At 66.9% G+C, this 22,058-nt stretch overlaps 6 protein-coding genes and 1 non-coding gene across 7 annotated transcripts; 5 read left to right on the forward strand and 2 right to left on the reverse strand.

Moving 5' to 3' along the window:
• Positions 1-94: 94 nt before the first annotated feature.
• RHOBADRAFT_35861 (uncharacterized protein) lies at positions 95-4,272 on the forward strand (the record flags this gene model as incomplete). The annotated part of the gene is made up of 15 exons (XM_018413312.1): positions 95-228; positions 301-362; positions 428-508; positions 575-675; positions 734-1,080; positions 1,147-1,151; positions 1,210-1,412; positions 1,485-1,650; positions 1,712-2,055; positions 2,155-2,839; positions 2,905-3,251; positions 3,326-3,355; positions 3,431-3,642; positions 3,718-3,770; positions 3,836-4,272. 15 exons carry the CDS (start codon positions 95-97, stop codon positions 4,270-4,272), a joined length of 3,207 nt encoding a protein of 1,068 aa, XP_018272119.1.
• A 1,764-nt stretch (positions 4,273-6,036) lies between these two features.
• Positions 6,037-7,841, forward strand: RHOBADRAFT_6919 (uncharacterized protein; the record flags this gene model as incomplete). Its single annotated transcript, XM_018419177.1, has 2 exons — positions 6,037-6,441; positions 6,624-7,841. Coding segments are annotated over 2 exons (1,623 nt in total), but the record flags the coding sequence as incomplete, so codon positions are not given.
• Positions 7,842-8,698: 857 nt separating this feature from the next.
• On the forward strand, positions 8,699-11,106 carry RHOBADRAFT_66323 (uncharacterized protein; the record flags this gene model as incomplete). The annotated part of the gene is made up of 10 exons (XM_018418937.1): positions 8,699-8,749; positions 8,820-8,944; positions 9,008-9,247; positions 9,409-9,588; positions 9,676-9,738; positions 9,825-10,298; positions 10,374-10,489; positions 10,552-10,637; positions 10,753-10,942; positions 11,034-11,106. Coding segments are annotated over 6 exons (862 nt in total), but the record flags the coding sequence as incomplete, so codon positions are not given.
• RHOBADRAFT_53066 (uncharacterized protein) lies at positions 9,840-18,481 on the reverse strand (the record flags this gene model as incomplete). Its single annotated transcript, XM_018416647.1, has 35 exons — positions 9,840-10,298; positions 10,374-10,489; positions 10,552-10,637; positions 10,753-10,942; positions 11,034-11,102; positions 11,854-12,742; positions 12,829-12,856; positions 12,925-13,093; positions 13,154-13,206; positions 13,268-13,330; positions 13,391-13,506; positions 13,572-13,802; positions 13,892-14,114; positions 14,175-14,295; positions 14,366-14,410; positions 14,467-14,487; positions 14,553-14,696; positions 14,762-14,772; positions 14,833-15,036; positions 15,106-15,155; positions 15,226-15,242; positions 15,306-15,364; positions 15,432-15,549; positions 15,613-15,659; positions 15,721-15,980; positions 16,049-16,150; positions 16,207-16,291; positions 16,355-16,503; positions 16,588-16,817; positions 16,886-16,957; positions 17,025-17,081; positions 17,144-17,211; positions 17,286-17,474; positions 17,558-18,154; positions 18,220-18,481. The coding sequence occupies 35 exons, from the start codon at positions 18,479-18,481 to the stop codon at positions 10,190-10,192; spliced, it is 5,250 nt and encodes a 1,749-aa protein (XP_018272122.1). The 3' UTR covers positions 9,840-10,189.
• Positions 11,527-11,618, forward strand: RHOBADRAFT_t41. Its single transcript has one exon. It is a non-coding gene; the product is annotated as a tRNA-Ser (tRNA).
• A 137-nt stretch (positions 18,482-18,618) lies between the features above and the next one.
• RHOBADRAFT_53067 (uncharacterized protein) lies at positions 18,619-20,667 on the reverse strand (the record flags this gene model as incomplete). Its single annotated transcript, XM_018416648.1, has 3 exons — positions 18,619-20,111; positions 20,185-20,473; positions 20,543-20,667. 3 exons carry the CDS (start codon positions 20,665-20,667, stop codon positions 18,726-18,728), a joined length of 1,800 nt encoding a protein of 599 aa, XP_018272123.1. The 3' UTR covers positions 18,619-18,725.
• Positions 20,668-21,074: 407 nt separating this feature from the next.
• On the forward strand, positions 21,075-22,048 carry RHOBADRAFT_35870 (uncharacterized protein; the record flags this gene model as incomplete). Its single annotated transcript, XM_018413313.1, has 6 exons — positions 21,075-21,378; positions 21,448-21,478; positions 21,559-21,623; positions 21,672-21,677; positions 21,793-21,832; positions 21,898-22,048. Coding segments are annotated over 6 exons (557 nt in total), but the record flags the coding sequence as incomplete, so codon positions are not given.
• Positions 22,049-22,058: the final 10 nt, after the last annotated feature.

Raw genomic sequence — 22,058 nt, forward strand, 5'->3', positions numbered from 1 at the left:
CCTCCCCACCCGCGCCTCACAACCCCGCACGCTCGCGACCCTCATCTCGCCTAGTACGCCGATCGCACCCCTCGAGCGGTTGCCGACATCCACCATGCAGCGCAAAAGCCAGCCGTTCGACCTCGGCAGCCTCGGGCCAGGGTGGAGCGAGCGCGAGGAGACGAGTCGGCGGTTTGCTGTCTACGAGCCCGCCATTGAGATCTCGCCAAATGACGACAGGGCATACCGGTGCGCTGCAAGCTCTCTATTGAGGCGTGCGTGCAAGCCCGCGATCTGACCCAAGCCTTGCCCCGCCTACAGCTTCCTCACGCTCGGCAACGGCCTGCGGGCGCTGCTCATCTCGGACCTCAAGACGGACAAGGGTACGCTCTACCTGCACGGTCATCATCTCTCAGATTCGAGGACTGACGGGCGCATCGTCCCGCAGCTGCGGCCGCTCTCGGCGTCCAAGTCGGCCACCTGAGCGACCCGAACGACCTGCCCGGCCTGGCGCACTTCTGCGAGCACAGTGCGTCCTCCCTTCCCTCTTCTCTCGTACCAGCCCGACACAGACTGACGATGCGCCGTCCCGCAGTGCTCTTCCTCGGCACCGAGAAGCACCCCGACGAGAGCGAGTACAAGACCTACCTGTCGCGCAACTCGGGCTCGAGCAACGCCTACACTTCCCTTGCCGAGGTGCGCCCGCTTCTCCCTGATCGAGGTGCTCCCGTGACTGACTGTTCCTCTCCCACAGACCGTCTACCACTTTGACTGCTCGCCAGATGGCCTCGCCGGCGGCCTCGCTCGCCACGCCCAGTTCTTCACGGCGCCGCTCTTCGACCCCTCCTGCACCGAGCGCGAGGTCAACGCCGTCGACAGCGAGTTTCGCCGCAACCTTCAGCTCGACGCGAGGCGGCTCTTCCAGCTCGGCAAGGCGACGAGCTCTCGAGCAGGAGGCGCCGTCTACTGGAAGTTCGGCACCGGCAGCAAGCAGACGCTGTGGGACGAGCCGAGGGCTCGTGGCGTCGACGTGCGAGAGCGCCTGCTCGAGTGGTACAGCAAGCAGTACTCGGCTAACCTCATGTCGCTCGTCGTCGTCTCGTGCGTCTGCCTGCCCGCCCATCCTTCCTCTTCCTCCCGACCGTCCTGACTCGTCTTCCGCCGCAGAAACCGTGCGTCTCGGCCGTGCGACGTTCTCAGAGAAGCGGTACTGACATCGTCCACCGCCAGATCCGCTCGACGACCTCACCTCGCTCGTCGTCGCCGAGTACTCGGACGTCCCGAACGCCAACCTCGCTCCGACCACCTTCCCGTCGCCGCCTATCTCCGCCACCGAGGCGCAGACCGAGATCACCTACCGCACCGTCAAGGACACGCCGCAGTTGCGGGTCGAGTTTGGCCTGCCGGACCTGCGCGAGCACTGGGCGATCAAGGTGCGCCCCCTTCTCTCTGACGCCTGCTGCAGGCGCACGCCCCTGACTCTCTTCGAGCGACTTGTTCCGCAGCCTGGGCGTTTCCTGTCGCACTATCTCGGCCACGAGGGGCCCGGCTCGATCCTCGCCGAGCTCAAGACGCACGGCTGGGCCACGTCGCTCTCGGCCTCGTCCGCCAACGGCGCCGCGGGCTTCGACTTCTTCCGCATCGGCATCAGCCTGACTGCAACTGGCCTCGGTACGCCCCACGCCCTCTCTCAGCCCCCAGGTGGGCCGGACCTGACGTCCCGCTCGCGCAGAGCACTACAAGGAGGTCCTCGCCGTCGTCTTTGCCTACCTCGACCTGCTCAAGTCGACGCCGCCGCAGGAGTGGGCGTTCAACGAGATGCGCCGGCTCGGCGAGATCGGCTGGCGGTGGAAGGAGCAGGGTCAGCCGCAGTCGACGGTCCGCAACCTCGCGAGCCAGCTCGGCGAGACGCTGTACCCGCCCGAGAAGACGCTCGTCGGGCCCTGGTTCGCGACCCAGTGGGACGAGGCGCTCATGCGCGAGGTCATGGAGCTTCTACGCGTCGAGAACTGCCGGGTCTTTGTTGGGTCCAGGGATCCGTTGCCGGGCCGCGACTTTTGGGCGCAGAAGGAGAAAGTGAGCACGCGCCCTCGTGTTCTCTCGTCCTTCTGCTCCTCCCTGTCTTCCACCTCATCGTAGTCGTCGTCCCCCTACTGACCTAGCCTCAACGCGCAGTACTACGGCACCGAGCACGACCTTCTCGCCCTCGAGATCCCGCCCGACGCCCGCCAACACACCAACCTCGCCCTTCCTGAGCGCAACATCTTCATCCCCGACAAGCTCGAGCTCGTTGCCGAGAAAGCCGTCGAGGTGCGTCCCTTTTTCCCTCCCTTTGCCTCGCCTGCCCTCCCTGACCTCTACCGCCACGAACAGCCCGTCATGCGCCCGACCCTCGTTCGGCAGACGCCGAGATCCCGCCTGTACCACAAGCGCGACGACCTGTGGATCATCCCTCGCGGCACCGCCTACGTCCGGTTGCGCTCGCCCGTCGCCGACGACGGGGCCCGTGCGGCCGTCCTGACGCAGCTCGTGACTGCGCTCGTCGAGGAGAACCTGTCCAAGTACTCATACGACGCGTCGCTCGCCGGCCTCGACTACTCGCTCGGCACCGACACGAGCGGCATGCTCCTCCTCGTCTCGGGCTACACCGACAAGCTCGCTCTCCTCGCCTCGGTCGTCGTCGACAAGCTCAAGGCGTTCTCGATCGAGCCCAAGGAGTACGACATCGTGTACGACCGCCTCGTGCGCGCCTACAAGAACGCCAAGCTGCAGAACCCGTCGACGCTCGCCGACGCCGAGGTGCGGCGGTTCACGAGGGAGCGGTACTGGACGTGGGAGGAACGACTCGAGGCTCTGCTAGGTGCGCCCCTACTTCCTCTGTCGCTTCTCTGGATTCGGAAACTGACATCCCATGTCCTCCTGCAGCCGTCAAGCCGGCCGACGTCGAGCAGCACGCGCGAGAATTCACCTCGCGACTCTTGATCGACTCGCTCGTCCACGGCAACTTCAAGGCCGAGGGCGCCCTGGACCTGCTCGACGCCGTCGAGCACAAACTCGATGCTGTCGAGGTCGACATCGCCGAGCTCGACCACCACCGAGCCCTCAAGCTGCCGCCCGGAACCGTGACCGTGTCTCGCTCGCCCGTGCCGTCGTCGGAGAACGTCAACTCGGCGGCGAGCGTCTACTACGACGTCGGCTCGGCCAACGACCACGACCTGCTCGCGAGACTGTCGCTGTTCGGCCACCTCGCCAAGGTCCCGGTCTTTTCGACGGTGCGTCCGCTCTCTCTCCAAGTCTCTCTTGGGGAAGCTGCGACGCGCCTGCTCACCCTTTTCTCCCGCCACAGCTGCGCACCAAGGAACAACTCGGCTACATCGTGCGTCCCTTTCTCGCTCGTTTCTCTCGCCACACTCGTTGCGCCCCGCTCAGCCTTTTCCCTTCCGACCCGCAGGTCTCGTCGTCGCCCTGGGTCTCGCACGCCTACGCCGGCTTCCGCATCATGGTCCAGTCGGAGCGCACCGCCGAGTACCTCGACGAGCGTATCGGCGCCCTCGAGACGACGCTCGGCGAGTACATCGCCAACATGAGCGAGGAGGACTTTGCCCTCGAGAAGGAGAGCCTCGCCTCGAATAAGCTCGAGAAGCCCAAGAGCCTCGGCCAGGAGTACGTCCTCATCTGTCTCTCTCTTGCCGTGTCAGTGTGGCCGACGGCGGGTACTGATGCCGTCCGTGCCCGCAGGTCCGGGCGGTACTGGAGCGAGATCTCGTCCGGCGAGCTCGACTTTGGCCATCGTGCGTCCACTCTCCTCCTCACTCTCTCTCTTTGGGCACGAGCTCACGATCTCTTCCCTTCGCAGGCGAGCGCCAAGCGACTCTCGTCCGCAACCTCTCCAAGCCCGACCTCGTCGCCTTCTTCGACCGCTTCATCTCGCCCATGTCGTCGACCCGCACCAAACTCTCGATCCTCATGCGCTCTCAGCGCTTCCAGCCCGACATCCTCGACCCCTTCCTCGCCGCTGTCCGCAAGGCTCGGCCCGACAAGGTCGACGAGGCGGCCAAGCTCGTCGCCGACAAGCCGACGCTCGCCCAGCTCGAGGCGCTCGTCAGTGAGCTGGCTCTCGGCGACTCGGACAACAGCACGGTGGAGCTGGAGCGGCTCAGGGAGACGCCGCCGCTGCCGGCGACGACGAGGGAGGTCAAGGCGCACGAGGTCGACGCCTTCCGCCAAGGGCTCGAGCGGGCCGAGGGCTACAGGGCGGTTGGGGAGGGGGTACAGGAGCCGGCGAGGCTGTAGACGATGAGCTCGAGGTGGTCTGCATCCCGATCCGCATGCTCTCGCTTGCTCTCGCCGTCGTTGAGGTCGGGGAGGCTCGACCGTCTCCTCGAGAGCCGGACGCGTCCCTATTCTATCTGTCGTTGTCTCTTACACCAAGAGAGCTGTACGACAGAGCACGGCGAGAGCTGGCTGCAGCGACGGGACGCTGATCGGGACGACGTCTCGCTTCCCCTCCTCCCGCCTCACTCTCCGTCTTCCTCTACACTCGCCGCATCAGGGCGCACACGACGCGTCGCTGAGCTCTACCGCTAGCCAGCCGAGCCCACCCCTGAGCCCGTGCTCGCGCCCTCTCGCTCGTCCCCGCCATCGAGGGACAAAGGCGCTCGCCGGGGTTCCTCTCGCCCTCGTCGTCCCGCACCAACGACTCGCCCAGGTGCGTCCCAGTGCTCGTGCACCCCTCTTCAGAAGCCTCACTCACCATCGCGGCCCCCTTGCAGACCTCGAGTCGCGTCGGCACCTCCCGCTCGCGCCTTGGTCCCCGCGCGCTTCCCCTCCTTTCGCCCTCCCTCGCCGTCCAGCACCCCGACCTGGGTCCACATGGACGCAGAGCAGTACGAGCTCGGTATCACGGCGCCGAGGGCCCGCACGGTGCAGCACGTCACGACGAGGACCACCACCGAGTCGTCGCATGCTCGTCGTGCCTCTCGCGCGTCCGCCGGCGGCGGCAGCATGGACGGTCGTCGCGCCAGCCTGACGGCCCTTTCGCCCGACGACTATGCCCTCCTCCACCTCGGCCCCGCGATCACGACCACCACCGTCACGACCACCACCCACACGACGACGCACTTTGCCCCGCTCCGCATCCCCAAGTCGCGCCCGCTCCGCCCCGCCTACTCGTCTTTCTCCGGCCCGTCCGGCGACGACGCACCGCGCTACGACCCGCCTCTCACGCCGAGGTCGTCCCTGCGCCGCCTGCACGACGACGAGGCGTCCGCGTCGACCTCGTCGTCGTTGCGAGGTCCCGCCGGCGCCTCGGCCCTCGCGCTCAACCCGCGCATGTACCCGCTCAGCCAGGCTGAATGGCCGGGCAGCATGCGCCAGTTCCGCATGGCCCTCGGCGACATGCAGACGACGTTCGTCGAGGACCCGGCCGATGCGCCCGCCGCTCCCGCAGGACAGCGCTCGGCGGTGTCGAGGGCGGCAGGAGCGGGAGCCAAGGGCAAGGAGCCGGCATTGCCGACGCCGTCTCGCGCCGACGACGGCGAGTCGCTGTCGCCGTTCGACATGGGCGCGACGCGAGCCGGACGAGACGGGCGCGGCCCGCAGCACCAGCGCAGGCTGTCGCGTCGAGGGCGAGCGGTCGGCGGCGGGCAAGCGCTCGAGTGGATGGACGAGGACGAGGAGGAGGGGGACACCGCTCCCGCCGAGCAGCGCCAGCTGTCGCCCGGGCCGCCGCGCAAGCGCGCTCGCACCAACTCGACCGCCGCCGACGGTCGCCGCCCATCTTCCGACGTCGACATGGCCGCGCTGCATGCTGCGGCCGTCGCAGGGCGCCGAGCGAGCCAGGCGGCGCTCCTCAACTCGTTCGTCTCGGCGCCGCCCATCGTTCCCGCCGTCGCCGCGACGCTCCCGAGCCCGAACCAGAGCCCGCCGAGCCCGGTCCCGACCGCCGGCGGCGACGACAGCCAGGGCGACGAGCTGCTCGACGACGCGGCCGAGCTCGGCGACGCGCAACAGCAGTACGACTTTGGGTCCGGCGCCGCCCTCAGCAGCCTCCTGTCGCTCCCCGACTTCATCCGCACCTTCGACGAGCTCCCCGCCACCCTCCAGTCGTACACCATCTTCCAGCTCCTGCGGCGCGCACCCCTTCCCGTCCTGCAGACGCTCAACCAGGTCATCGAGCCGTCCCTCCGCCGCGACTTCCTGTCGGACCTGCCGCCCGAGCTCGGCGCCTACATCCTCGGCTTCATCGACGCCCGCACGCTGTGCCGCGTGTCCCTCGTCAGCCGCGCCTGGAAGCGTCTCGTCGACGGCGACGCCCTGCCGCGCGTCTGGAAGGACAAGCTCGAGGCCGACGGCCTGTGGGTCGGCGATGGCAGCGACGAGCAGGAGGCGCTCGACCTCGCGCGAGGGTACAAGGACGACCTGTTTCTCCAGAGATGGCGGGCCGGTGTCTGGGACGAGCAGGTGCGTCCCCTCTCGCTGTCGCCCCCGCCGCCCTCTCGCGACCTCGATCACTGACTCGCGCTCGTGCCGCACTACAGGACTCGCCCCGCAGCAAGCCCGACTCGGTCGAGGGCTCGTCGTCGAGCGCGCACCCGACCACGTCGTTCGAGTACCGCCTCGCGTCGCCGTCGTCGTCGCGCGAGCCGTCGCCGTTCCCGCCCGTCCACGTCAAGCCGGCGTACAAGGCCCTGTACCGCCGTCGCGTCCTCACCCGCCACAACTGGAAGAGCGGCACGCCGACGCGCACGTCGTTCCCGTCGAGCACCCCTGTCGCCGGCGCGCCCAACACGAACACCGGCAACCACGTCGTCACGTGCCTGCAGTTCGACACGGACAAGGTCGTCTCGGCGTCCGACGACAACACGATCAGCGTGTTCGACATGAAGAGCGGCACGGTGCGCGCCAACCTCGCCGGCCACATCGGTGGCGTGTGGGCGCTCCAGTACTCGGGCAACGTCCTCGTCTCGGGCTCGACCGACCGCACCGTGCGCGTGTGGGACCTCGACACGCTCAAGTGCACGCACGCCTTTGTCGGGCACACGTCGACGGTCCGGTGCCTCCAGATCGTCGAGCCCGAGAACGTCAACCCGGACCCGCACGGCCCGCCCGTCTGGCAGCCGGCCTTCCCGCTCATCGTCACGGGCTCGCGCGACTTCTCGCTGCGCGTGTGGAAGCTCCCGATGCCTGGCAAGGACCGCGACTACCTGCCCGACCTGTCCGAGCTCGAGAACGAGGTCGACCCGGCGTCGCTCAACCCGTACCACCTGCGGCACCTCACGGGCCACACGCAGGCCGTGCGCGCCCTCGCCGCCAAGGGCAACACGCTCGTGTCGGGCTCGTACGACATGGACGTGCGCGTGTGGGACATCTCGTCGGGCCGGGTCCGCCACATCCTGCGCGGCCACACGCAGAAGGTCTACTCGGTCGTGTACGACCACGTGCGCAAGCAGTGCGCGTCGGGCTCGATGGACGGCACGGTGCGCCTGTGGTCGACCGAGACGGGCGAGTGCAAGGCGGTCCTCGAGGGCCACACGTCGCTCGTCGGGCTCCTCGGCCTCACGCACCGCAACCTCGTCTCGGCCGCCGCCGACTGGACCCTGCGCATCTGGGACCCGGTCACGGGCGCGTGCCGCCACTCGCTCGCGGCGCACCAGGGCGCCATCACGTGCTTCCAGCACGACGAGCACAAGGTCATCAGCGGCTCGGACGGCACGCTCAAGATGTGGGACGTCAAGACGGGCGAGTTTGTGCGCGACCTCCTCACCAACCTCACCGGCGTGTGGCAGGTCTCGTTCGACGAGCGCTTCTGCGTCGCGGCCGTCTCGCGCAACGGCCGCAGCGAGTTCGAGATCCTCGACTTTGGCGCCATCGAGCCCGAGCCGGTCCTTCGTCCCGACCCGGCCACGTCGGCGTCGTCGATGCGCACCTCGGGCCGCAGAAGCGACCCCGTCGACGATGGCGCCGCGCTCGTCCAGGCCCGCATGAGCGACGGCGCCGGCGCCGGCGACGCGACGTCGACCGCGGCCGGCCTGGTCTCGACGCCGACCAACGGCGTGCCCGGCCTCGCCGCACCATCGGCACCGCGACTGCGTCCCGCCGGCTTCCCGCCGTCCGCGAGCGTGCGAGGCGAGGCCAACGGCGCGACGCCGACCGCCGGCGGGTCGTCGTCGTCGTCGGTCGCGGCGGCGGTCCGCCGTCTCGAGAGCGCCACTCGCCGCTCGTCGCAGGCGCAGGCGTCGACGTCGAGTGTTGCGCAGTCCACGGAGGTCGACGCCGCCGAGGAGGCGGCCGACAGCGAGGACGACGAGATGGAAGGGGTCAAGGCGGAGGCGCTCGACTAGGCTCGGAACTCCCTCCTCTTCCTCCCTCGCGCTCTCCTTCCTCTCCTTTGTACACTACGCCGTCTCCCCATCCCCTACATTGCCTTCCCTCGCCCTATACTCCTCGTCGGCCTCGCCTTTTTGTAGCCTCGTTCTTGTCCGCACCCGCCTCGTCTCGTCTCGTCGCCGTCGTTCCTCGCCCTATTTTCTCTCTCGCCCCTGACTGCATTCGAGTTTGCGTCTATCAAATCGAGCCTGGCAGAGCGCGAGCGCGATTGTGCGACAGCGTCCGGCGAACTCGCCGTCTCGCCCTCATCGGAGGTCGGCGGCCTCTCTTCGCTTTCCTCCATCGCTACTGCCTGGTTCGACCCCGTTCAAGCTTGTGCCTGCTCAATCGTCATGGTACCTCGCGTCGTCCTCGTCACCGGCTCCTCAGAGGGCGGCATCGGGTGCGTCGCCTCGTTCCCCACCTCCTCATCTCACCGAGCCTCTCGCGACTGACACACGGCCCACACGCAGCTATGCGCTCTGCCAGGAGTTCGACAAGCAGGGCTGTACCGTCTACGCCTCGGCACGCAGGGTCGAGGCGCTCGCCTCGCTCCCCGACAGCGTGCACAAGGTCGCGCTCGACGTGACCTCTCTTGGTGAGCCGCCGGTCTGGCTCTCTCGACTCGAACGACCCGCTCACCGCGGTCCCGTTCCCGCAGAGTCGTGCGAGTCGGCGATCAAGCGCATCATCTCGGAGCAAGGGCGCATCGACATTCTCGTCAACAACGCGGGCCAGGGCGGCACGGGCGCCATGCTTGACGCCGACGTCGAGAGCGACAAGGGCGCCAAGGCGACGTTCGAGACCAACGTGTGGGCGCCGATCCGCCTCAGCAAACTCGTCGCGCCGCACATGGCCGAGGCGGGCTCGGGCCTCATCGTCAACGTCGGCAGCATCGTCGGTGAGCTCTCTCTCTCTCTCTATGTCTCTCTCTCTCTCTCTCTCTCTCTCTCTCTCTCTCTCTCTCTCTCTCTCTCTCTCTATCTCTCTCTCTCTCTCTCTCGTGCCGGGCTCCTCGTCCTGTCGAGCCACATGAAGCTGACTCGCTCGAACCGCTCGCAGGAAACGTCCCGACGCCTTGGGCCGGCGTGTACGCGGCGAGCAAAGCCGCTCTTCATTCGATGACCGAGACGATGCGCCTCGAGGTCAAGGGCCTCGGTATCCACGTCATGCTCGTCGCACCTGGCGCCATCACGTCCAACTTTGGCACGAAGCAGGTGGACAGCATCATTATGCCTGAAGGTGCGTCCTCGTCCTCGTCCTCGTCCTCCTCATCCTCGTCCGCTCTTCTCGACCCCCCGAGAGCTCACAAAAAGGACGTCCTCGCAGATTCGCTGTACCAGCAGGTCAAGGACTTGATTGTCAAGCGCGCCCAGATGTCGCAAACTCCAGGTCCGTCTTTCCCCTTTACTCTCTCTCTTTCTCTCTCTCTTTCTCTCTCGCGCCTTCCCCCTCCTGACTCTCGACACGTCCCTCAGGTCGTTCCACGCCTGCGAGTCAGCTCGCCGCCTCGATCGTTGCTCACGCTCTCCGTCCCTCGCCCGCGAGGTATTTCACCGGCGGCGCCAACTCGTTCCTGTTCTGGGTCCTCGAGCGCATCCCTCGACCTCTCGTGTGGCTCTTGCTCGGACGCACTCTCGGCACGACCAAGATCAAGCCTCTGCGGGCCAAGCACGCATAGCGAGAGAGGAACGGAGACGAAGAAGTTGCATTACAGACGGGGAGGGGAGCGATTAAAGGGGGGCAACGAGGCGCTAAAGATGCAACTATGGGTCTTGACAAACTTCTGGAGAGCAGCCTCTGATCGGCGCTCGAGAGCGAGAGCATCTCGTTCGAGAGTTGCTCAGGCGTCGGTGAGCGCGCCGCGACGGATGCCGGCGCCCGAACGCGCCTTGACGCCGAGGATGAGGACGACGATGAGGATGATGAAGACCCAGATCGTGCCGATCCAGCTGCGAGGCGAGAGAGAGAGAGAGAGTACGTCAGGGCTCGTTCGTGAGGACGAAAGAAGGGGTCCGGGCACGCACCCGACGGCGACGAGGCCCTTGGTGACGTTGCAGCGCGAGAACGTCTGCATCGGGATGCCGCAGTTGCGGTTGGCGACGAACGCCGTCAACGACGATGCGCCGCACAGGTAAAGGAACTGCGGAGAGCGAGAGAGTCAGTGTCTGGCCCGGGAACGCGAACGAGGGTTGACGAGCTCACGAAGGCGATGGCGAAGGCGACGAGGTGGAACATGATGCCGAATGCGACCGACTGAGGCTTGAAGAGGGTGCCAATGAGCGAGTACACTGTTCGGCCGGAAAGAGGTGCGGGAAGGAGTGGGGACGAGGAGGAGGCTGGTCAGCTCGGCGGTCTTGCTTCTCGACCCTCAGCACGACCGACAGAGAGAAAGGGAAGACGCACTGGATACGAGAGTGCCCCAGATGCCCGCCGTCAAGAGGAGGCGCTCGCGGTCGCGGGCCGCGTTGGACGGGAATCCGGTCGAGAGCCAGTGCGACTCGAGCGAGGCGGCGATGGCGAGCACGACGATGCTCGTCAGGAAGCTCAACGTCATGAGCGGGACGATGGTGAGGCGGACGGCGCGTTCAGAGACCTGTTTGCAAGGCGCAGAAGGGCGAGGATCAGCAAACGGAGGGGAGGGGGAAGGTGGAGGAGATCCGGCGACGAGCGAACGGCAGGCTCACCATGATGGGCAGAGCTTGTTGTGTGTCGGGTGTGCCGAGACGAGTGTGCTTGAGCTGGTCGCGAGGAGCCTGCTTGAAGACGAGGGAGGGAGGACAAGCAAGCCGCTTCGTCGTCGCTCGACCGCGTCGAGCGAATCCCGCCTTTAAAGCGCCCAGGCCCCCCGCAAGTGCCGCGTCGATCAAACCTATGACGACGATCTGCCTCCTTAGCTTCGCGCCTTAGTAGCCGCTCGTTACCAGGATAGTAAAGCTCAAAGGAAAGGCAGGAGCGCGCTCAGGCTCCACGAGGAGGCGGAAGTACGCCGTGCCGGTCTGAACGAGGCCACCACACTGGTCCTCCAGAGCGCCATGTACAGCGCGTGCACGAGGGCGGTCCGAGACGGCGCGACGCAACGAGGAGGGGTCCGTGCGACGAGCGCAGACGTCGTCCTTTGCGGCTGCTTTTTGCCGGGGCACGATGTAGTTGCTACTCTGCCTCGGCAGCCATGCAAGAGGCCAGATGCCCGAGCGGTTAAGGGGATAGACTCGAATCAACTCGCCATCTATTAGGCTTTGCCTGCGCAGGTTCAAGTCCTGCTCTGGTCGCTTCTTCTTTTGCTCCTTACGGCTCTCCTGTGTCACCGCAGTGCGCCAGAGGCGCTTCCTTTTGTCCACCGAGCCCAGAAGCGGTCGAGGGAGACGAGGAGAGGGTCGCACGTCGTCAGCAGCGGGACCTTCTCAACTGCGCTCGAGCCTCTTCCCTTCTCTCTCGAGACGGTGCGAACCTCGCGACAAGCTGCTACATGCTGCAGGCGACAGGCTCGAGACCGGGAAGCTACACAATCACGACGCTCGACGCCATCCAGGCGTCAAAGTCGTCCTCGTCCTCGTCGACCACCTGCGCGTCGACCTCTTCCTCTCCCTCCTGCTCGTGGACCTGCTGCGCCTCGCGCCTCGCCTCCTCCGGCACCTCGTCCATCTGCGCGTCCGAGTGAAGCGCGTCGTCGTAAAAGACGAGAGGCTCGCCGGCCCCGTCGACCGGCTGCGCCAGCGCGAGCTCATCGTCCTCCTGCGCGAGCGTCGACGACGGCGCATCGACAGGCGTGTCGGCGCGGAAGAGGGGAGCACGTGTCGAGGTACTCGGGTGACGGGCGAGGTGTGCGGGCGGGCGGGCGTCGACCTCGGGCAGCTCGATGGGCGAGCTCGAGGCAAACTCGCGGACCGAGATGCGGGCGCGCTTGCCGACCTGATCGTCGCCCGAGTCGAGGAGGCGCTTCCTCGTCGTAGACGACGACTTGACCTTCTGCTTGGCGACAGGCGGCGGCGACGACGAAGACGAACTCGAGGACGCCAGCTGGTCCTCCTCGTCGACCGGGTGCTGCTGGGTCGTCGGCGGGACGGTCGGCGTGGCGCGGCGAAGCTTGGGCGCCGTACTCGTCTTGGACTTGTTGCGGCTCGTCGACACGAGCTGCTCGAGTGAGGGCAGCGAGTCGTCGGCGTAGTCGTCGTCCGGCTCGGGGCGCTGCTTCGACGTCGACACGACCTTGCCCGACGCGTTCTTGGCGAGCTCGACGCCCTTGCTGACGATCGGCTGGATGCGCAGTGGCGGGCCGACCTTGGCGCCGCCGACGAGCTTGGGCTGCTGGACCTTCTTGGCGGGCTTGACCGCGCTCGCGCCCTTCTTCGAGGCGGCACGCCGTGCAGGCGGCTTGTCGAGGCCCTCGCGACAGCTGCAGGGAGACGTGTCCCGGTCAATATGTGTCTTGGAGGAGGAGAAGGGCCGACGTCGACGAGGAAGAGCGAGAGTCGGACGGACCAGAGGTGCTTGCAGACCGTCTTGTCGCCTGCTCGAGTGAAGCCGAATCAGTACTCTTGAAAGCGAATGCGAGGCAGGTTGACCAGAGGGACACACGGCAAGAGTGGTTGCACTCGTACTTGCCGTCCGGGCGACGATGAGGAGGCGCAGGCGCAGGCTTGACCGGGTCGTCGCCGTCGTCCTCGTGCGGCTGCGCCGCACCACGCCCGCTCGCCGGCTCGACCTGGGCGAACTGCGCCTTCGAGAGCGTCTGCTGCTTGCGGGGCTGCGGCGGGAAGAAAAAGTCGGTGAGGGTCGACGCACGGACCCTGCGCGAGCGACGCACCGGCTTGGGCGTCGGCTCCTCCTCGTCCTCCTCGTCGGCCGTGGGCCCGAGACCTGTCGGTACGGGCGTCAGGATGGTCGACGTGTGGGACGGCCAGGAGAAAAGGGGACGTACTTGGAATCGGGAACTCGGACGCCCTCGTCTCGGGCTTGAAGAACGCCTTGACCTCGGAACCGGCTGCGCTCGAGTAGTGTCAGTGGCGCATCCTGGATACGCCGAGAGAGGACGAGGACGCACCGATGAGGTCGCACGAGGCCGAGATGATGATGCGCTGCGAGGGCTTGAGGAGGATGACCGAGAGGTCGACCTGCTTGGGGCTCTTGAGAAGGTGGTCCATGCGCGTGCGCCGGAAGCTGCCAGACGAGCGACGTCAGTATGGGGCCCTCGTGAGGTATGATGTGGGCGAGAGGGGGCGCACTCGATGAACTCGCCGTCCGAGGTCGTCGTCGCGAGATTGGCCCAGAGCTTCATGGGCCCCTTCTTGACGGCCGGCAGCGGCTTGGTGAGCGCGAGGCGCAAGTCGATGCTGAGGTCGACCTGCACGCCGGCCCGGCCGGCGAGGACCTCCTCGTCGTGAGCCGACACCGTGATCTCGAACTGCGGGAGCGTCTTGGCCTGCGAGATGAGCTTGCGGCCGTAGGGCGGCCGGCTGCTCGGCGACGAGGACAAATGTCGGGCTCGTCAGGTCGAGAACTCGAGAGCAGGACGGACGAGGAGGGCGAGAAAGGTGAGACGCACCGACCGAGAAGGACCTCGAGGCGGTCCGGCTCGCACTCGCGCACGTCGTCAAAGCCCTTGATGCCGTTCGAGACGAGGATCTTGTAGCTCTTCTCGCCGATGCCCTCGAGCTGACGCAGGACAAAAGGCGAGCCGTCCCAGCAGCGGCCGTTGAGCGACCGGAGGAGCTCGAGTACCGTCCGAATGGCGCCGTCCTCGCGCTCGACGGCGAGGTCGACCATGCCTGCAGGTTTGACGAGTCAGGGTACGGTACGCCGACGAGTCGCTGAGGAAGAGGACGCACACTTGGCGATGCGGACGGCGGCAGAGAAGATGGCGCGAGCGTCGAGCAGAGGGTTGATGCTGTCGTTCTTGAGCTCGCTGCCGGGCACGCCGTCGAGCACGAGCTGAATGAGGATCATGATCTGCGGACACGACACTCAGGGTCAGTCGATCTGCCTGAGGCGGCAAGAGAGAGAGAGAGGTAGGACGCACGCGGTCGGCGGTCGACGAGACTTTGGCGGTCGGGAACTTGAGGTTCTGCGAGAGCGACGAGGGTCAGGCCATGTGTCGCCGGCGAGGGCGGGACGACGCACCTTGTTGTACTTCTGGAGGACCTGCAGGGGAAGGACGATTCAGCTGAGGCCGCAGCGAGAGGGAGAGGGAGAGACGGCGGACGTACACTCTTCTCGCCCTGGCGGAACCGGTACGAGCTGAACTCGGTCGAAGCGGCGAGCGTCTCGAGAAGCGTGCGCATGTTGCTCTTGAGCGGCAGGTCCTTGAGGGCGAGGAAAGTCCGGTGCGACAGGTAGAACTTGCTCATGATCTGCAGGCGAGGCCACTTGAGAAGGTCAGTCGGATCCTCGACGAGCGCTCGAGAGGCAGACGTACATCGCCAAAGTCTGTAACGAGGACACAGAGTCAGTGAATGTCTGCGAGAGGAAAGAGAGAGCGGGACGCACGCGTGGCACTGAGCTCGTCCTCCCTCTGGTCGACCACGCCGCTGTCGACGAGCTCCTTGATCGCCTCGAGGCAGATCTCCTCGAGCCTCGTCTCGGGCGACGTCTTGTCCGGGCCGATGGCGTAGTGCGACGGGTTCTTGGTGATGCGGGTGTAGAGAAACGTCGACCGGAGCCAGTGCAGGCCCGACTGGACGTTGGTGATCGCTGAGAGGCAGGCGCGTCAAGGCTTCGGCTCGCAGTCGCAGGGAGGGGAGGAGAGAGTATGAGACGCACTGCGCAGAGTGATCTCGGAGTTGACGTGCTCGGTGAGGCTCTTGTGGAGGCTGTTTCGACGACGAGGTCAGTACGTCGAGGCGAGGGTCGCCGCCTCGAGACCGCGCAAGAGGGACGTACCAGCTCTCGAGCAGGTTCTGCGAGATTCAAGGAGTGTCAGGACGCTCCCACGTAGATGCGAGAGAACGCGAGGGGCGCACCTGGGCGTTGAGAAGGTTGCTGTACTTGCCCTCGAGCGCCTTCTCGGTCATGATGCATGCTGTTGACGCTCGTGCGGGTCAGGTCGGCTCTCGCGAGAACCTGAAGAAGAGAAAAGCGAGGCTCACCGATACCCGTCGTGTCGAACTGGGGCCGACCGGCGCGTCCGATCATTTGCAGGACCTCGAGGTCCGAGTACTCCTTGCTCTGGCCGTCGATGAACGCCTTGGTGCCCCGGATGACCACCTGTGGACGGGCAGGGTCAGTCAGAGAGGGGACTGAGGACGGTAGGGAAGAGAGGGAGCGCACCATGCGGGCCGGGAGGTTGACGCCGACGGCGAGGGTCGAGGTCGAGCCTGCTCGACAAGGAAGGGTCAGAGGCTCGCCCTGGCAGCATCGAGCGACAGAAGGACTCACAGACGATGCTGATGCTGCCGTCGATGAAGAGGCGCTCGACGAGACGACGGTCGTTCGAGTCCATGCCGGCGTGGTGCGTCGCGATGCCGTTCTCGAGCAGGGCCGCGAGGTGCTTGTCGCTCGTCTGGAACTCGTGACGCTGCGGCTTTGGCCAGGCGAGGCTCGAGCGCGACGAGGACGAGAGGGCGAGCTTGTAGTCCTTGGCGAGCGCCTCGGCCGCCTGGAGGCAGCCCTTGCGCGTGTTGCAGAAGATGAGGACGCTGCGTATCGAGGCGAGTCAGTAACGGCGACGTACGACAAGGGGAAGAGGTGAAGAAGGAGGACGCACGGCTTGCCCGACGAGTACTGTTTGACGAGCTCGAACAACTTGAAGTTGAGCCCGTTCGCGAACGCAAAGTCGTTGCCGTTCTTGGGGTAGCCGATCACGACCCTGCAGGTCAAGCTCATCAGGGTGCACTCAAGGTGAGAGGGCGAGAAGGGACGCACTTCTGAAGCTTGCACGGGCGGAACTCGTCGCCGAACTGGAAGACCTTGGCCGGCTCGTGCTCGTCCTCGCCGACGGCGCCAGTACCTGCGGACGCTGCGGCTTCAGGACACGCTCGAATACGCCCACCCTGAGAAAAGGAAGACGCACCGAGCCACTCTGCGACGTCGTGGATGTTGGGGACGGTAGCCGAGACGGCGACGAACCGGGTGCTGGTACCGAGCGTCTTCATGCGGCTCACGACGACCTCGAGGACGGCGCCGCGAACGTCTGCGCCGACCGTGTGCACCTCGTCGACGCTGTAGGACCTCAGACTTGCGTGAGCTATTGCTCGCGAGGTCCGGGAGGAAAGAGAGAGAGAGAGAGAAAGAGGGTCGACGCACCAGAAGAGCCTGAGCTGGCCGAGCGTCGAGCCATGGTCGTGCCACTTGCGCGTCATGGCGTCCCACTTCTCGGGCGTCGTGACGATGATGCGGGCGTTGGCAAAGTCGCGCCAGGCCGAGGTCGACGTGTCCGAGTCGCCCGTGAGCTCCTGGACAGCCCAGCCGAGACCGTGCTCGAACTTGCGCTTCCAGTCGAGCGTGCGCTCCGAGCAGAGCGACTTGGTCGGCGCCTGCGCGAGGAAGAGAGGTACGAGGTCAGTGAGGGCACGGCGAGGGAGAGGCGGCGAGTCGGGCGCACCATGTACAGGACCTTTGCGTCGTTGGACGACGACCTCGTGAAGAGGCGGACAATGGCAAGCTCGAAGAGGACCTGCAGAGCTAGGACTGTGAGTACGAGGCGCCTCGGGGTTGAGAAAGACTGAGAGAAAGGGACGCACAGTCTTGCCAGCGCCGGTCGGCGCCGAGACGACGATGTTCTCCTCGGTGTGGTAGACCTGCAGGATCGAGATATCAGGATACACTCTGTGTGACGCTCGGTGAGGTGCCGGCGGCTCACCGTGTCGAAGCAGACGCTCTGGACCGCGTTGAAGACGCCGAACCGCCACAGCGAGCGAAGAGCGTCGGCTGCGGGACAAACAGATCGACTTAGCCTCGTTGGACAGGACGCGACGAGAGGAGAGAGTGAGAGGCGGACGCACGTAGCTCGCTGACCGGCCGGAGCTTGATCCCCTGCTTCCTCACCGTGCCCCCGCCGCCGCTCGGACCCCCCTGGCTCTGGCTCTGGCGCGCCGACGCCGACTGCTGCGACGCTGCGGGTCCGTGAAGGCGGTGTGTCGGAGGAGGAGGTGCCGGAGGAAAGGCAGAGGTGCGAGAGCGCGAGGAAGTGGCTGCGCGAGAGAGACGAGGAGCAGGAGGGACGAGTCAGGAAGGTCGAGGTCGATGAGGGCGACGAAAGAGAGCAGACACGCACAAGGCTGACCGGTCCGACCAGGCTCGCCGCCGCCACGACCGTTGCCCGCACCGCCACCGCGCCCAAAGTCGAGCTCCGTCCTCGCGAGCGCCTGCTCGAACTCGCCGTCGCCGCCGTCCTGCTCGCCCCAGTAGTCTTCGCTCATGCCCCTGCCCTCGTCCTCGTCGACGTCCATCTGACCCACGCCGTACTGGCCGACAACCGGTGCGTGCGCAGGGACGCGCCGCTGCCCGCCCAACGTGCCCGAGGTCGATGCGGCTGTGGACGCCGCAGGGCGAGCAAGAGGGCGATGCGCGCTCGCCGAGCCGGCGACGGGGTGGTGCGCCTGCTGATGTGGGTGCGAGTGCGACGAGGGCGGCGGCTGGGGGAAGCGCAGCGGCATAGGGCGGATCGGCGGCGCGGACGAGCGTGAGGGTGGGTGCGGCGGGGGAGGAGGGTGGCGCTGCGTGCCGGTCGGTGTCGACGTCGCGTAGTAGGCGGTCGTACGGTCGACGGTCGGCAGGAGCTGGGCGGTGCGAGGGCCGCCGGCACGAGTTGGGGAAGGCGAGGGCGGCGAGAGGTGGTGGAAGGAGGGGAAGGGCTCGCTCGTGTCGAAGGCTGCGTGCGATCGGGCGCAGAGCAGTCAGTACCTGCACGTAGAGTGAGAGAGCACAGCCACGCACCGTCGTCGCCGTCGCCACGCCAGCCGAACTCGTCGCCCGCCTCCTGCTCCTCCAGCTCGGCGTTGTCGGCGTCGAGGAACTCGGCGAGGCTCTGCGTCACCTCGTCGTCGTTGTCGTAGATGCTGGACGAGCTGGGCCCGAGTGCGCCCTGGGCGTGCGGCGCCTGCTGAGGCGGGGCGAAGGCGCTGATCGGGAGGAGCGAGCGCGGTGGCGGCACGGCGAGACCGCGCCCGAACGACGCGCGCGGCGCGGAGCGCGACATGCCTGCGTGGGTGGTAAGGCTAGGGACGGCGGTAGGCGATGTGCTCGAGCGAGTAGGGAAGAGAGGGAGGAGGGAGGAGGAAGAGGATGGAGCGCGAAACGACGACGACGATGAGAGAGAGAGGGAAGGAAAGGACGAGGAGGGGCAATGCTGCGGTTGCGAATTGGGAGAGAGAGTCTACATGCTGCGCTGATACTCCTTACAGGGAGAGAGGCCCGAACACCCACGCTCCTCCTCCTCCTTCTCAGTCGTCCTCGCTCCTGACCTGCTCCTTCCACCCACGCTCGCGCTCCTCGTCCCTGCGCATCTTCCATTCCTGCCACTCCTGGCCCCTCCGCTCGAGCTCCTTGACCGCCGCCTCGTCCGGCGTCTCGATCACGCGCAGGACGCCGTCGTGCGCCCACTCGTCCCTCCACGCGACGCCGCTCCCGGCGCGCTGCACCGCCCAGCCCTCGAGCTCGCGCCGCCACCGCAGCTCGCGGTCGAGGCGCTCCTTGCGCAGCTCGGACTCGATCTTGGGCGGGTAGCTGACCTCGTTCGACGTCGGCTCGCGCTCGCCGCGTGCGAGCTCGCGCGCCGTCTGCACCTTTGGCGGCAGCTCGTCCTTGTAGTAGGTGCGGCGGTGGTACTCGTGGCCCTTGGGCATCGTGCGGTACGCCTTCTTGAAGTGCTCGGGCCGCTCGTCCGTCGCCGACATAAAGTCGAGGTCGGGCGAGCCCGTCGGCGCGCCGTCGTCCATCGTCGACTCGTGCGCCTCGCCGCGACGGATCATGGCGACAAAGTCGTCGTCGAGGATGCCCTGCGGCGCGCCCGTCTCGGGGTTGCGGTTGGCGGGCGGGATGATGGGGCGCGACTGCGACAGGACGACGGCGAGCGCCATCTCGCCGCCGATGCGGGCGTCGGTGCGGTGGTTCCAGAAGTGGGCGAGCTTGGGGATCCAGGTACGGATGCCGAACGGGTAGGAGAAGGGAACGAGGAGGAGAGGAGGTTGAGCGGGAGGGTTGGTCGGCGGGAGCACGAGCGGCGCCTCGAGCTCGGCGGGTGCGGTGGCGGACGAGGGTGCCGACGTCGGCGTGACGGGGCGGTACGGGTTGTACGACAGGAAACTGACGGGCTGCGACGGCATGGGCGCCGCCTCGGGCGCGTCGCCGACCGACTCGAGGCCCTCGGGTGCGGCGCGCTCGTCAAAGGGCCCGCCGAGCGGCGCCGCGTCGTCCTCACGCTCGAGCTCGCGCAACATGAGCTCCTCCTCGCGCTCCCACCGGCCGTCCTTGCGCCGCTCGTTGGCGCCGACACCGAGCCCCTCGAGCTTGGCCTCCTCGCGCAGGTCGATCGGCTCGCTCCATCCCTTGCGCAGCGCCCACAGGTACTCCTTGAGCGCACCGCGCCCGAGGAGGACGATGGCGCTGTCCTGCTCGCTCTTCTCCTCCTCGAGGTCGCGCTCGGCGAGGACGGCGCTGACGTTGGCCTCGGGCGTGTTGAGGAGGAGGACCTCGGCGGCCGACGCGCTCTCCTGCGCCGCCTGGGTGACGCGTCGGGCGCGGATCTCGTGAACGAGCGTGCGACCGAGACCGCCCGGGTTGGTGCCGACCTTGAGGACGTAGTCGGTGCCCGACGCGACAAGGATGGGCTGCAGAGAGGATCCGAGCGTGGGTCAGTGAGTCGTCTGTCGGCGGGCAGGTTCGAGAGGGAGAGGGACGCACCCGCATGTAGCGCTTGAACCACTTGGCGCCTCGCTCGAGCTCGCCGTCTTCAGGCACGCGGGCGCCGAACACCTTGACCTTGCGGGCGCGGTCTGCGGCGTCGAGCGGCTGCTCGCTCATCCACTTGACCTTGTCGACGTACTCCTGCTGGATGCGCTTGGTCTCGCGGCGGTCGTAGACGTAGGCGCCGGTCAGGCCGGCCGTGACGGCGAGGAAGACGCTCATCTTGGGGCCGGGGACGGAGGGTCGCCAGTCGAGGACGAACTGGGGGATGCCGAGGTAGACGAAGCTGTGCGCGGCGGGGGCGAAAGTCAGCAGTGTGGTCGCTGTGCGAGTAGTCGCGCAAGGCCAGGCTCACGGGTTGGTGGGCTTGACGACCTTGGGCGGGAGAGCGCGGGTCGAAGGACCAGGAACTGGCGGGGCCGGCGCGGGCGCGGGCGCTGTCGGCGGTGGTGCCGGCGGTGTTGGCGTGGGTTCCGCCATGACAGGAGCAAGCAGCACTCGGCGGTCGGGGGCGAGGTGGACGAGAGCCGAACAGCTGTCGAAAGTCGCGAGCGACGACAAGCGCAGCTCCTCCTCTCCCTCGGCGACACTGTCACGGGTGGACTTGCAAAGCAGCCTGCGTGACCCATAAGCTGCACTCGCACAGGCTCGAGCGAACCGCGCTCCTCGGCGAGGGCGTGACGCCTGGCGCCCTCGTCTTCCGCAACTTCCGCCGCGGCCTGACTCTCGACCTTGTGCCAGCTGGTGCAGAGCTTCACACGACAGCCGCTTGTCTGCACGTCCCGACGCTCCGATCCCTCCCGCCAGCGACATCGACTCGCATCCATCCCTCCCTCCTCGCACCTCCTCTCCTCGCCCGACTCCCCACACTCCGCCCAACTCACCCTCGATGACGACGCCCACGACGACCTACCGCGACCCGCTCGCCGACCTCCCTGCGCCCCTCCACGCCCTCACCGACGACCGCCAGCCTGACGGCAAGTCGCTCGTCAATCCCGCCCGACCCGACCACGCCCTCTCGCCGTGGTACACCTCGTACCCCGTCGAGCTCGACCAGAGCAACAACGCGTTCGACTTTCACATCTACTACGACGGCGAGGCGCAGATGGCGCACGCCCGCAAGCTCCACGAGCGCGTCCGCCGCGAGTTCCCCGAGCTGCGCGTGTACCGCTTCTGGGAGGTTCCTGTCGGGTCCGTCCGCCTCGCTCTGTGTATCCATGCCCTCGAGAGTGTCGACTGACACTTCCGAGCGGCGCGCAGGCCCCACCCCAAGGCCATGTTCGAGGTGAACGTGCGTCGAGATCTGTCCTGCGCCTCGAGCCGAGCTTCCCCTCGTCCCTGAGCTGATCCGCCTGCCTCCGCGTCGCGCAGACCTTTACGCCGGCACAGTTCGGCGCTCTGTTCGGCTTCCTCGTCGCGTTCCGAGGCGACCTCTCGTGCGTCTCCCGCTTTCCTCTTCCTCCCTCTGCGCGGTCGCTGACTCTCGTCTTGTCCCGCAGCGTCTTGTGAGCCCCTCTCCCTCCAGACGTGGTCTCTGGCGCTCATGCCTGCGCGCTCGAGGCCTTGTGGTTCTGGGAATGGTCGCTCACGTCGAGATTTCTGCAGGATCCACCCGAACACGCTCGAAAGCGAACTCCTCGACCACGTGCGTCCCCGTCTCTCCCTCTTCCTCCAAGCTCCGCCATTGACGATCCTTGCGCACACTCGCAGACGGCCAAGGCGATCTGGATGGGCGAACGCCTCGAGCTCATCCTCGAGCCGCTGCGGGCGCACGAGGGCCGTTTCGCAACGTCGGTCTCGGCCGCACAGGGCGGTGCGTAGCTCGTGCGCGAGAGAGGTGCAACTCGGTCTTTCCTCAGGTATCCTGCTCG

This window comes from Rhodotorula graminis, assembly GCF_001329695.1.
Source record: "Rhodotorula graminis WP1 unplaced genomic scaffold RHOBAscaffold_5, whole genome shotgun sequence".
Lineage (NCBI taxonomy): Eukaryota > Fungi > Basidiomycota > Microbotryomycetes > Sporidiobolales > Sporidiobolaceae > Rhodotorula > Rhodotorula graminis.